The 13,178-nt window shown below is 39.7% G+C and overlaps 1 protein-coding gene across 1 annotated transcript in view; it reads right to left on the reverse strand.

The window, feature by feature from the left end:
- Positions 1-13,178, reverse strand: part of MAML2 (mastermind like transcriptional coactivator 2) — a 178,537-nt gene that overhangs the window by 3,857 nt on the left and 161,502 nt on the right. Inside the window, exons 3-4 of the mRNA XM_088140598.1 lie at positions 6,320-6,499; positions 4,652-4,763 (exon numbers count right to left, since the gene is read on the reverse strand). Of these exons, the coding sequence (XP_087996724.1) occupies positions 4,652-4,763; positions 6,320-6,499 (292 nt within the window). The remainder of the gene's footprint in view (positions 1-4,651; positions 4,764-6,319; positions 6,500-13,178) is intronic.

The following is a 13,178-nucleotide window of genomic DNA, read 5'->3' on the forward strand; positions in this document are numbered from 1 at the left end:
TGTGCACTGCCAACCAAAGTACATGGACATATCCCTGAAAGTCACCAGGAGTTGAACTCAACTCCAAGGAAATTTAACTAGATTTATGTACCATCTGTTGTCTCCAGAGTGTTTGACTCTTATGTCCTGATTTCTCTCCTCTTTCCAGAAATTTTGACCAGAGGATTATAAGCAGAAATTTGATGGTCAGCCATGGGGGATGCTATATATCTATATCTATATCTATATCTATATGTATCTCTCTAATTTTTATTAAAGATTTTTTTAAAAGGAAGATGAAAAATAATATAATATAAAGTAAGAAAATGAAAAAAAGAAAGAAAAAAGATACAAAGAAGTAGCTTCTGATCTTCTTTTTAGCAGTTATAAGTACAATTATAAATTTACCTCTTACTCAACATAACTCTCTTCTTTCTATAATCTATCCTGTCTAATCATCAAAACCATAAATCTTAACTTCATTTTTTTTTGTTTCATGCAAAAAGTCTAGAAGGGGTTTCCAGTCAGCAATAAATGTAGATACTGTCTTTTCTCTAATCAAAGCAGTCAATTTAATCATCTCAGCTAGTTCCATCATCTTCACCAACCATTCCTCCATTATGGATAGCCATGGAGGATGCTTTTGTAATGGTGCTTTCCTTCATGGGTAATGGATGAAGCCAGCTGATCACTTAGGTCCTTCCCACCCAGAAACTGGATTTGTACAACACAACAGACTAAGCTGAAAGGGGTTGGATATTTTGTGTTTCAGAATGTTGTGGAAACCCAGCAGCTTGTGTAAACTCAGCCATCATATTAAATCACAATATGATTTACTGGGGCATAGTATATTATGTGAACAGAGCTATATTAATTAAGTTTTAGGGATAAGGTATCACATGAATCTAGCCAATGATTCACATGAAATGGGATTTTTCTCTATTTCTGATTGGCAGTGAGCTTTCTATTGTTCCCTGATCCTTAACAGACTGAGACCAAGGCTGATTACAAACTTGGTTTAGTTGAATGGGTGGACTGTTAAACTTCTCCTGATTGACTTGTGGAGGCACAAATTTTAATAAGTTGAATTTTAAAGAAAAGGCATTCTGAATGTGATATACAGTAATGCTATGATTGAAAGATGAGCCACTGGTTCATCTAGCTTGGTATTCTGGACAATGACTGGCAACCAGCCTTATCTTAAAGGTAGAACTTGGCAAGAAGAGGAACCAATTGTTCTTAGGCTAGACACAACGTTTAGGTAAACAAGCATCTCCTACTCTTAAAGCCTGGAAGAGAATTTATAAATTTCCTTTGACCCAAATATGCAGGAGGAATTAAATCATGATTTCTGAATTCTGCAGTAAGCAAATCTTCTGCATATACATGGCTTCTAGCTTGTTTGCAATAAAGCAATTTACCTAACTATGTCGTGTCTGTGACCTTTGGCCATAAGCATGTATGGGATTACATATCTGGAGAGTTAGGATTTATTCCTGTCCCTAATGTGAAGATGGCACCTACCTGCAAGGCCAAATGTTGAACCTGGGGCCTCATGCATGAAAAGTATGTGCTCTACCTCTGAACTACTGGATACCCCCTCTTGAATAAATAAATAAAAAAAGAACTGGTGGGCAAACTCAAAGACACTTACATGAAAATAAGTTGTCTTATCCTTACTGTATAAGTAAAAATACAGTAGTATTTTAATTGAAATGCTGTGTCTCTGGAGAAACCTCTGAATGATCTGTTTCCCCACTTATGGGAATTCCTGTCTCACTGTATCTTCCAGCTCCTGGGATTCAATGCCCTAGCAGGTCTTTCAGCAGGGAGTGTCTTGACCGTCTGGCCGCACTCCTGCATAGGAACCACTCAGATTTTTATTTTATTTTTTGCACAAGACAAATGCATGCAATGTGAAGTGTGGATGTGAAGGCAGGAGTAATCACAACTCATTGTATTTCTCTTTTGCACGGAGTGAGGATGAAGGGATTTTTGTTATTCCTGGATCGGTGGCAGCTTGGTGTGAATTATGTTCTATTCTTTGCTCTTATTCTCAGAGTTTCAGTGTCAGCAAAAGAGAAGGTGATCATGGATCATCTTCAAACTGACTTTGCAGGAGTGAAAACAGTAGCAATGTGAAAGAACGCATGGAGTTTCTTATCAGCAAGCTGCCTGGATTAGACATGTCATTAGCAATTAAGCAGCGCAATCAGAGCTGAATTTGTGCACCAAACGTCACTGAAATGAAGCAGATGTTCCAGACACATAACCAAGTATTTGTCTATTGCAACAAAAAGACTCAAGCGATTAAGGCATTTTCTAGATAGCCAAGATGGAACATGTTGATTCTAACACAGATGGCCAACATACTATATTCTTTCGTAATGGCAGAAATTGTTTCAGAGGGTGCAGTGGTTGGGGACAATGGTTTTCTCTCTCACTCCCAAGACAAAGTTTCCTTTTTTCTCTGAATCGCTCGCTATTTTTAGCTTTTTCATTCCCCCCCCTCCTTTTTGTGCTACTCTAATTTATACCAGATGGGCAGAAATTGCATTCCAATTAGTGTTTAACAGAGAACATAACCAGACCTCAGATACTAAAAGACTTGAGTGGTACTGGAGAATGTGTCAATTTCTGATTAATGGCCAGAACTGACAGTCCATCATAAAGAGAGGTGTATGCTCTCTGAAAGTCAATTTTGCTACGTAATATAAGTCTATTTCATGAAGAGTAGGTGTGGGAGGACCATTGAAACTAAATCCAAATCAGAGGACAAATATACTCAACAAGGAATAAGGTAAATGCCACTGTGCAGAATACTTTTTAGAAAAATGCTGCACAGTCTTTCAACATTCTCCATCAAAGGTATAGACATATGGGTTAGGTAGATGATTTCTCCAAATATCTTCGAAGGAAGAGAGAAATTGTCCAAACATCTCTGTAGTGATTCCTATTTAAAAAAAGATCTTGGAAGAACATTGTCCTTGGGATTTAATGCCAACCTAGGAAGCAAGGAAAGCTTCATACTCTTGGAGCAATGACTTAAAGACAAGATTCTCACTCATTTATAAATAAGTAAAATGGGAACAGAACAGTCTATCTAGGAGCATTTTCCAGGTATTCTTTTGTTCTCTAAAAACATTCTAAAGAATTTCTCTGCCAAGCATTAGTCTCTCTTTTTTTTTTTAATAGCAATAATAAAAATACATCCATCCACCCCTTGTTATATATAAACGGGGAGAGTTGAGGTCAGATTTGCACAAATGCAAGTAACATGTAGTTAGCCGCCATGAAAAAAAACATGAGCAGGTTCAGGATCACGGTTTTCTTCAGGCTTGTGCTTTCTAGGTATGGACTGGATCTGAACTCTCCTATTTGTAGCATTTTGCTCTGCAGGTTAGAAAGGATGAGATATCAAGACATCTGAGTGTCTTTAAATTGGGGAAGCCTGGCTATTCTGAGCAGTTCCCAGATTCTTTGTAATGTGAGCCCTGAGTAGGTGTGATGGAGAACTGAACAGCTCTGGTTGAGAAGTCATTTGCTTATGTTCATATGTTAATGCGACGGGACCGCATCGCACTTCCTGGAAAGACAATCGGAGCTACTGTATATGTACCTTATGTTTGAATTTTTCTAAACATTGTGATGCAATTTGCCATTCCAAAAACCAGGGAAAAGTGCCCACAATTACAAAGAGGATTTCAGGAAATACATATGCAAAAAGGCATATGTTAGGAGAAATGTGTAGGTGCTATTTAACCCCCCCCCCCCCCCAGTATTTTGTTCTCCATACTCTCACATGGTTTAAATAAGGCCTTAGTGTCCTTTCTTCCAGATGGGTATACTCAAATGAATCTGAGTTTATGAACATGTGCCCGCTTCATTCACACTTGCATCAAGGTGTATGCCTAAAAATGCAGCGTGTGAAAAGGCTCTAAAATAGAACATGAGACAGTGAGACTCTGTTGCCCAAATTAACCTTCTTTAACATATTCAGAGACCTCAGAAAAACGAGACTCAGTTCAGGTCTTCACTAACTAAAATTTAAATGTTTTAAAGGTGAAGATCCATGGAGAATGTTTTAAGTCATCAGACGACTCATCACACGTTAAAATTGCTCTTCATTTTCTTTGGAAGTCCTTGATTTGTCAAGCCACCAGGCAAATTCCAACAGAGTTAGACAGGCAGATTTTCCTATCTTTAGATGTCCTCTGATTAAGCTGATAGCTTATGTACTGGGCTCAAAATCCGTGAATCGTCTTTTAAGCTGTGGGTGCAACTGTAGCAATGCCATAGAGCGTTCATGGACATTGCAATAGCTGAGGGGAAAGGTCAGTGGAGGGCTCCTGAAAATCAATGTAGCTTCTGTGAAGGAAACTGAAAGCTGGTTTGTTTGGGGTGGGGAAAAGGCCTCAAGGAAGGTCTAGGGGACAAGGAGACTTTTGTGTTTCAAATCGACGAAAGCAAAGAAGAGTTTAGGAGGAAGGAAGTTTGGGAGACCAGGGGGACAAGAAAACAGGAAGAAAACAGGAGAAACCCTCACATCAAACTTGGAGAGAAGGAAGGCCTGAGTGTTGCTCATGAGGAAAGAGCTACTGTATATATCCCACATCCAAACCAGTCACATCTTGGTCTGAAGGTGTTTGTTTGCTTTTACATGCATGCTTACCTGAATATTGGTGTGTTTGCTGCACGTTGACTTGGCCCCTTCTTTGGTCCTTATAATCCGGTGGTGGTCTTGTAAGGTGTCTATTCAGTTGATCTTGAGGGGTTACTTTCTCCTACAGGGTGAAGAAAAAGAGAAACCCATTGCTATTTATTTCTACTGAGGTCACAAAGTTGAACTGAATCACCTGATAGCATATACATACATTCAAAGATGCATCCTCAAAGGAGACCCTGCTTCATTGATGCAACAGAGGAGAAGCAGCTGAGGAGCTGTGGATATTTGTTAAACAAGCTTCTCCAGTTTGATGTCCCTCAGAGGTGCTGGAATTAATTTTGGGAGCTAAACTTTCAACAATGGTGGGCAACAGGTTGGGTTAGCCTGTAGGGATAACTGTAATTTCAGGTTGTGCAATATGGAAACCCCATAGATCAAATGAAATGTTGGTATATTGTTTGGGATGAAAACAAATATTAAAAGGAACTGTTGCTGGGTCATATCTGTTAGTTCTAGGAAAAGGCTACAAATGAATACAAACAACTTAGATGATCTGGACAGAATAATAGCATCTTTTTCTGATTTCCTCTGATTCTTATTCTCTCATGATCTTATATACCAAACCTAGTTATATGGGCCTAGCATGCTATGTCAAGCACTTCACACAATTATCTGAGGTATAAGAAACTTGTCATGCAACACAATATTATTGTACCTGTTTTGCATTTGAGGAGAAAGAGAATATGCTTTATACAAGGCTGTTGAAAAGAGGAGCAATTTGAATCTGGAACTGTTGTTAGTTCACCTTTAGTTAATCTGGCAAAGCAACTAGGAAAAAAGGGGTGGGGAACTTTGCAACAGAATCTGCCTACAACTCCTCCTTTTTTTTAACTTTGCATTTTTTTTCTCCTTCTGGCAAAATGCATTCACTCTTCCTGCAGGGGGAAGGCATTTCCAGTCCAACTGTGCAATTTTCACACAAAATAAGGCTTCTGGAGAGCAAACCAAGTTTTGCCTGAAGAAATACAGGGGATATACATGGGTGGTCCTTGTGCATTGCCAGCATCTGCTAAAAAAGGGAATGGTACTTGCTGCTCTGTACCGACTTCTCAGCTGCTCTGTAACCTGCTACCCTTGTGGATGAAAATACAAAATTCCCACTCTTTGTCTGCACTCAGATCTTTGTTGACTTCTGCACTGAAGTCCTGCTCTAATATTATTAGTTCCACAAATCATAGCTTGCCAAGCTATGATTCATCTGAAACAGAAACAAAACCTGTGAGGAGAGCAGGGAAACATACAATCCTGAAACTTATCATGCATAAGATGCCTCTGAAGCCTGGTTGACCATCTTCCTCCTGACTGCCTACTATGACGTCAAGATTTCAGAGATTTTTTTTGGCATCTGCTCCCTGACCTTGCTAACTAGAAGGCCACTTGGAACCTAGGACCTTCCCCATAGGCAAGACATGTTCAACCTTCATGCTCCTACTTCTGAAGTACGCTTGTGGATTCTGCAGAACTCCCAGGCCTGGGGAGTGCAATTCAGATTGCTCCAAATTTCTCAAGTGCCAAATGTTTCAAACAGGCTGGGCAGATCTTTTCTCACACTTCTTTTTTGAATCCTGGGAGGTAGTTTTATATATAGCTAAAATAGAAAATGGGGATATTTACTGCTTCTGTTAGTATTTGCTGCTGCTGCTGGTGCTGCTGAAGGAGAAATTGTTGTTTCAGCTGCTGATTCAGCAATGCTTGTTGTGATGAGTTGATGTAGTTGGTTCCAGTGTTTGCATTTGTGCATGTGGCAGATCCTGGGTTGGTGCCTCCACTTTGACCCAAGACAGTATGTTGATCCTGTAAAAGAAAAAGAAAAGATGGGATGAGTAAAAAGATATACAAAAATTCATACAAGCAAGAATTGAAAGGAAGCAGCCGTGTCCCTATCGTCTTAGAGGGTGATGAAAACAAAGATCCTTCTGTCTTAAGCTGTGGAGTGTCTTCTGGAGGAACTTGGCCAAAGCATATTCTGAAAAAAAAAATGATGTGGCTATCCTTGCATGTGAAGTGAAAACCTTGAAGCTCAAAGGAACCAACTGAATTATCCTGGAACTATTTGAGAAGCTGTCATAGTAATTAGTAGTGTGATTACAGAGCACCAGCTATATCCGCAGATATAATTATGCAGTTATAGTATTTTATTCCTTTCTCCTACTGTTTGGAGGAGGGAGGGGCACACATATTTTTCTATCAGTGAACCCCATTTTCAGTTGCTTTCATTATATATTGACATATTTTGTCTGTCTGCAAATGTTTACCACATTTTAGCCTGATGAACAAGCAGAACCCTAGCTCTGATCTTGCACATGAAGACAACTGATTCTAATGGCCGATACCATCAGAGGATAGGGATCTTATCTGACCTCTGTTCTAATGGTGTCAAGCCATATTTTCTTCCACATGCAGGTTTGTTGATCACACATTTTGTTATATTAAATACTGCTTTGAAAAGCTCAAGTTGAAACGGCTCAGGGGTGAAATCAATCCATCGAATTTACCCCTGAAATAAATTATTCACGTGAAAATTTGGGGAACCTGCCACAGTAAGGAATGGGAAAAAAACCTTTGCATAGATTGCAATGGGTGGCCCAGCACTTACTGACAGAAGTAAAAAAAAAAAAAAAAAAAAGGGGTATAATGGAGTTTTTTGTCCGAAAGTCAATGCATCTCTGATATACCAACCCTTCTTCAAATTTTGTTTTATATTGAGACTTGAAGCTTCCCTTTCTACTAGGCAAGATGCATTGTCTTCTCCTTGGTTCAATTTCTTTGCACAATAAAGGCTGGAAAAAAACAATAAGAAATTGTATGCGCATATGGCTCTCTCTGTGTGTGCATGTGTGAAATCGGAATGGCTGGAGTCTTTCTTTTTTAAACACTGTTGTGGCCAAGAAACAAAACCAAGGGCTGATGATGTATTTAACCTGGTCTAAGCTGTGGGTAGGGAAATTCTGGATCTCCATGGCTCCCATCGAATTCTACCAATCATATTTAAATGTTCTGCGACTGCCAAGACCAGAGCTGTAGGATTGAACTAGCTGCTCACCCAGGAAGTTATAATTTAGTTCCTATCCATTGCTCTTTCTGAATTCCAGTCACTCATTGTTTATTTTATATCCGGCTAAGCATTATTACTCACTTCTTCTGTCAAAAAGCTAATTAGGCCAGCTTATGAGAATGTAAAACAAAGCAATATAATCTAGGAACAAATCACCAATAAAACTGTACAGCCAAGGACTTAAAATCCTTCCATGAGGAGCCAAAGGGCTGTGGTAAAAGGTAAAGTCTCCTTTGAGTCAAACTTGACCCCTGACAACTACATGGACATAACCATAGTTTTCTTGGCAACAGAAGTGGTTTGACGCTGCCCCCTTCTGGGACTTTTCCCCCCCAACTTTTCAGTCTAACCTACAGCACTGGATTTCCTGGTGGGTTCCTAACCAAATATTAACCGGTTCCGATCCTGCTTAGCTTTTTCAACATCAGCCAAGCTCAAAATCATCTTCACTGTCAATGTCAAAATATGGATTAGGTGGACATTCTCACCACCACAGTAAGAAAGTCTATACTGATTGACTGATTTGATTTATCTCACTTTAAAAGACATGGCACTTAAGGTGAAAGGAAGATTCTACCCATCCACCTCTTCTCCAGTGACTTTAACACCAGCTTCACTCTCTAGCAGATCACCAAGCCAACCTATATCATTCTGAAGTGATCCTCAGAACAATGCATTATGAGATGCTCACAGTCCTGCCTATATAGGCAGTTATCATGGCCTACTAATAAATAACGTGTAATGGTAAGGTCTCAGATTGGTAAAAATTCAGATGATGATTATGGAAACAATCAGATGCAAGCTGTTCCATTATAAATGAAACACACACACACACACACACAACGTCTTGCTGGTTCTCAGGAAGACCGTTAGAAAGAAACCAAAAAGTGTTTGCCCTAATGTATTAGAGCATAATCTGATTCTAAGCTGGAGATAGTTCACTTGCTGAAATTCTTGGAACCCCATCACCTTCATCTTCATAAATCTTGCTAAAGAAGAGTCTGCTAGACTCTTTCTTGGAAATAATTACTTTAAGTTTGAGGCAGTTACCAAAGAATGTGACACAACGTAAAAATATACTAACAGCTCTGCTGAATCCAGCATTTTATTTCTTACAGTGGCCATCCTGATGCCTCTAGTATGGAGCTCTGAACAGGAAGTGGGGACGTATCCCTCTCCTACCACTGTTTCCATGCAAATGGTATTTGAATGCATGCTACCCCGAACCTGGGGGCACCGCTGACACCAACAACCCTGATTGACTCATCTTCCATGAATTTATCCAATCCCTTTTTGAAGCCATTCAAATTTGTGGCCATTAGTATGTCTTATAATGAATTCCACATGTTAATTATGCACTGGATGAAGAACTGCTTTTTTATCTATTTTAAATTCTCCTCCGAATCAGTTCAATTAGATGTTACCCTACTATTTGGAGAGAACAGAAGAACTTCATGCTGTCCACTTTCTTCAGCCCTTGTATCACTTTAAGCACCTGAATTAGGTTCCCCAATCACCTTTTTTTCCAAGTCAGGGAGTAGTAAACATTCTAGCCTTTTCTCATAGAGAAGATATTAAACCCGTCCTGAATATATTTGTTGCCGTCTTCTGCATGTTTTTCAGCACTATTATGCTCTTTTTCAAGTGACTAGAACTATACACGGTACCCCAGAAACAGATATACTGTAGATCTGTATAAGAACATTACAATGTTGGCATTTTTACTTTCAGTCCTTTCCCTCATTATCCCTAGTGTGAAATTTGCCTTTTTCACAAGTGCCACACATAGAGTCAACACCTTCATTGAGCTATCCACTGTGACCTCAAGATCTTTTTCCTGGATGGTTAAAGATAGTTCAGGCCTCATCAATGTTTATATGAAATTAAGGGCTTTTGTTCCAACATGCATCTGTTCATGCTTACATTAAATTGTATTTGCTGTTTGGTTGACCATTCACCCAGTTTAGAGATATCTTTCTTGAGCTTTTCACAGTTATAGATTAGGTTTTTCCCATCCTGACTTGTTTAGTGTTATTTACAAACCTGGCTGGCTCACTGCCTTCTCCTAAGTCAAGAAAGTAATTTATGAACAAGTTAAAAAGCACTAGCTCCAACACAGATCCTTGAAAGACCATACTTCTGACACCCTTCCATTAGGAAAATTGCCCATTTATTCCTACTCTTTTGCTTTTGGCTTTTTAATCAGACGGGAATCCATAAAACCAGAGGTCTTCTTATCCTGTGGCTGCTAAGTTTACTCAGTAACCGTTGATGAGGAATGTTGTCAAAGACTTTTGAAAATCTACATATTCAGTGTGAATAGGGCCACCTCCATTTACACATTTTTGACATTCCTCAAAACTCTACAAGATTGGTGAGGCAGGATTTGCCTTTGTGGAATTCATGTAGATTTTCTTTCAGCAAAACTTGTTCCTCTATATGCCTTAAAAAAAAAAAAATCTTAGCATTTCTGCCAATTTGCCTGGAATAGACATGCTGAGTGGCCTATAATTTCTCTGATCTCTTTTTAAAACACTGATGTCCCATTGGCTACCTTGGGGGGTGGGATGGGGACAGGTTAAAAAGGTTTATCAGAAGGTCACATTTCACATTTCAGTATTTTAATAACCCTTAGTGGATGTCATTGGGACCCAGTTATTTGTTACCATGTAGTCTCTCAAGATGTCCTACAGTATCTTCTCTTGTTACCTCAATTTACTTTAGTTCTGATTCTTCCCTGAAAAAGTCAGGCAGGCAAAGGTATCTGTCTTGTATCTTCTGTAGCAAAGACAGATGACAAGAATTCATGCAGTTTTTCTGGGTCTCCATATCCTCATTGAGATCTCTTTTTATCCATCATCTAACAACCCAACACTTTCCCTGGCTAGCTTTCTGTTTCAAATATCTTTGAAGAAGTTCTTAGTGTTCCAGTTATGGGATCACACATAAGGGAAAGGAGCACTGAAAACACTATGTGGAGTAGCCCTATGACAGCCCTTAACAACTTATCAACAAAAGGGGTCCCTTTACTTCTTTAGCCCAAAGATGTTCCAATGGTTCTATGAATCAGAAAGAAGCACTTTTTCCAATGTTTCCTTGAAACCATGGGTCCAGGGAGAGACAGATTCTTTCTTGGGCCACAGATCAGTTTCTGTGGCCTTGCAGCAACTTAGACTTACACAACAATCAAGTTTTTTAACATGAAGAAAGGCCAACAGTGATTAATCATTAACAAGTGTCTAATTTGTTTCTCCATGTGCTCAATGTAGTCTCCTGCTGGGGCAGTCTGGTGTATTTCCTGTCTGGGCTATGGAGTGCCCACTGGTGATCAGACAGGGCTGTCTTTTTAAATACATCCATAATGTCTCCAAGTATAGATGCTGGAATCCTATAGGCCAGTGTTTCTCAACCTCAATCAGTAATGTTTAGATGCTGGCTGGGGAATTCTGGGAACTGAAGTCCACGCATCTTAAACTTGCTGAGGTTGAGAAACACTGCTCTAAACAAATGTCTGGCTATTTTTTTCTTGGCAAATGCGACTAGAAGCATGAAAGATAGGGTGAGATTCATTATATTAAGCACGCCCATCAAAACAGGTATGCAGAGAAGAAACTTGATGCCACCAAAGTAGATTGGAACTAGTTCACAGAGGAAGAGCAGAAGGGATTCACTCAGCCTTCCTCAGCTGGGTGCCTCCAAATTACAACACCGACAGTATAAAACCAACCACGCCTGGCCCTCCATTCGTTTTGGCTACAACTTAGTGAAAATTCCATTATCAAATTCCATATGTTGAAGAAAAACTGATTCAGATCTTTTCTTTTTTTTAAAGATCGTTTTAAGAGAAAGCCTGGCCAGCAGAAATTTATCCACCTGCACCTATTCTGAGCAGCAGAGATTTCCAAAGGAAAATTCAGACCACACACAGACCTTAACACCAGCAGCATTTATTAATCTCCCTGATAAGGCATCAATTCTTTAAAAAGACAAAACAAAAAACTCCCTCAGAAACAAAGGTCACCAAGATTAAAATATGTTTAATTTTGTCCATGTAATATGTTTGTTGTTGACACACAACAGCCTCGTCCAAAGCTAGTGTTTTCTAAATGTATTGGATTAGAGCTCTCAGAATCCCCAGCCAACATGGCTGGTGTTCTTGCCAGATAGGAATTGAAGGAGCTGTAGTCCCAAGACATCTGGGGGGTGCCAGATGAGGCTGACATAAGGTAATCAGAGAATGAAAGCATGCTGATACTCTTCTGTTTGAAGGAGATTAGTGTAATCTTTTATATGAACTGATGCAAAGAAGACAATACGAGAGCCGTGATTCGTGTGTGTGCGTAGGTGTGGATCTCCATGTGTCAGTATACAACTGAGAAGTCTGTTTGTCATTCTTGCTATGCATAAATTCCTCCAGCGAGGGCAAAAATGTACTTTATTATTTCTTTCTTTCTTTCTTTCTTTCTTTCTTTCTTTCTTTCTTTCTTTCTTTCTTTCTTTCTTTCTTTCTTTCTTTCTTTCTTTCTTAGGATGTCTGAAAATGATCTCCCTCTACCTTACAGTAAATAAATTAAAAAAAAAAAAAAGACTGATTTAATACATGCCTGGTTGCTGATTGTGCTCCCTGGAACACTTTGGAAACATTTGCTCCTTTTCTGCCTCCTCCTTGCATTCACTCAAACCACAGCTATGCCTGTCAGAACTTCCTCTCAGCTTTCTCATTCTTCTCATGCTTCGGGTCTGACAATAAGATCCTATCCTCATTTTGCCTTGAAGCAGCCAACCTCAATTTATTCCCCTTTCCCAGCTGAGGAGCCATTCATGGGGGAGAAGACAATTCCCAGCAACAGCCCTTGGAACCGTTTAACTGTTTTTCTAGCCTTTGCATCAACACCCCCCCCCCGCATGCATTGTGTTAAGACATGTTTTGTTGAATCATGGTTTCTTGCAAGAGCCACAAATGCCTGGCATTGGGCATCATCAGAAATCATAAGGCAGGGATAGAACATTTTAGTGGGATTAGGCTGAGGTGGGCAGCTTCGGTTGGCTCAAGGATCAGATCAGACATAATGTGCCATGTGTAAGTTTGTGCTCCAAAATTGGTAGGGGGCCAGGACCCCAAGCAGGCCTGATTTGGGGGACGTGGTATAAATAGAAAGAGTATCAGACATGAGTTGCGAAAACAAGATAACTGCTAAGTGGCAACAACAAATTAGACTTCTCCATAATTCTCTATCATCTAGGTCACTGTTCCTCAACCTTGGCAGCTTGGAGATGTGTGGACTTCAACTCCCAGAATTCCCCAGCCAGCCATGCTGGCTGGGGAATTCTGGGAGTTGAAGTCCACACATCTCCAAGCTGCCAAGGTTGAGGAACCCTGATCTAGGTAACAGAGATATGGAATTTTGCAGCCCCAAA

This window comes from Python bivittatus, unplaced genomic scaffold (assembly GCF_059951505.1).
Source record: "Python bivittatus isolate LINGU-HERP-01145 unplaced genomic scaffold, Pbiv_v1 ctg000340_np1212, whole genome shotgun sequence".
NCBI classification, from domain to species: domain Eukaryota; kingdom Metazoa; phylum Chordata; class Lepidosauria; order Squamata; family Pythonidae; genus Python; species Python bivittatus.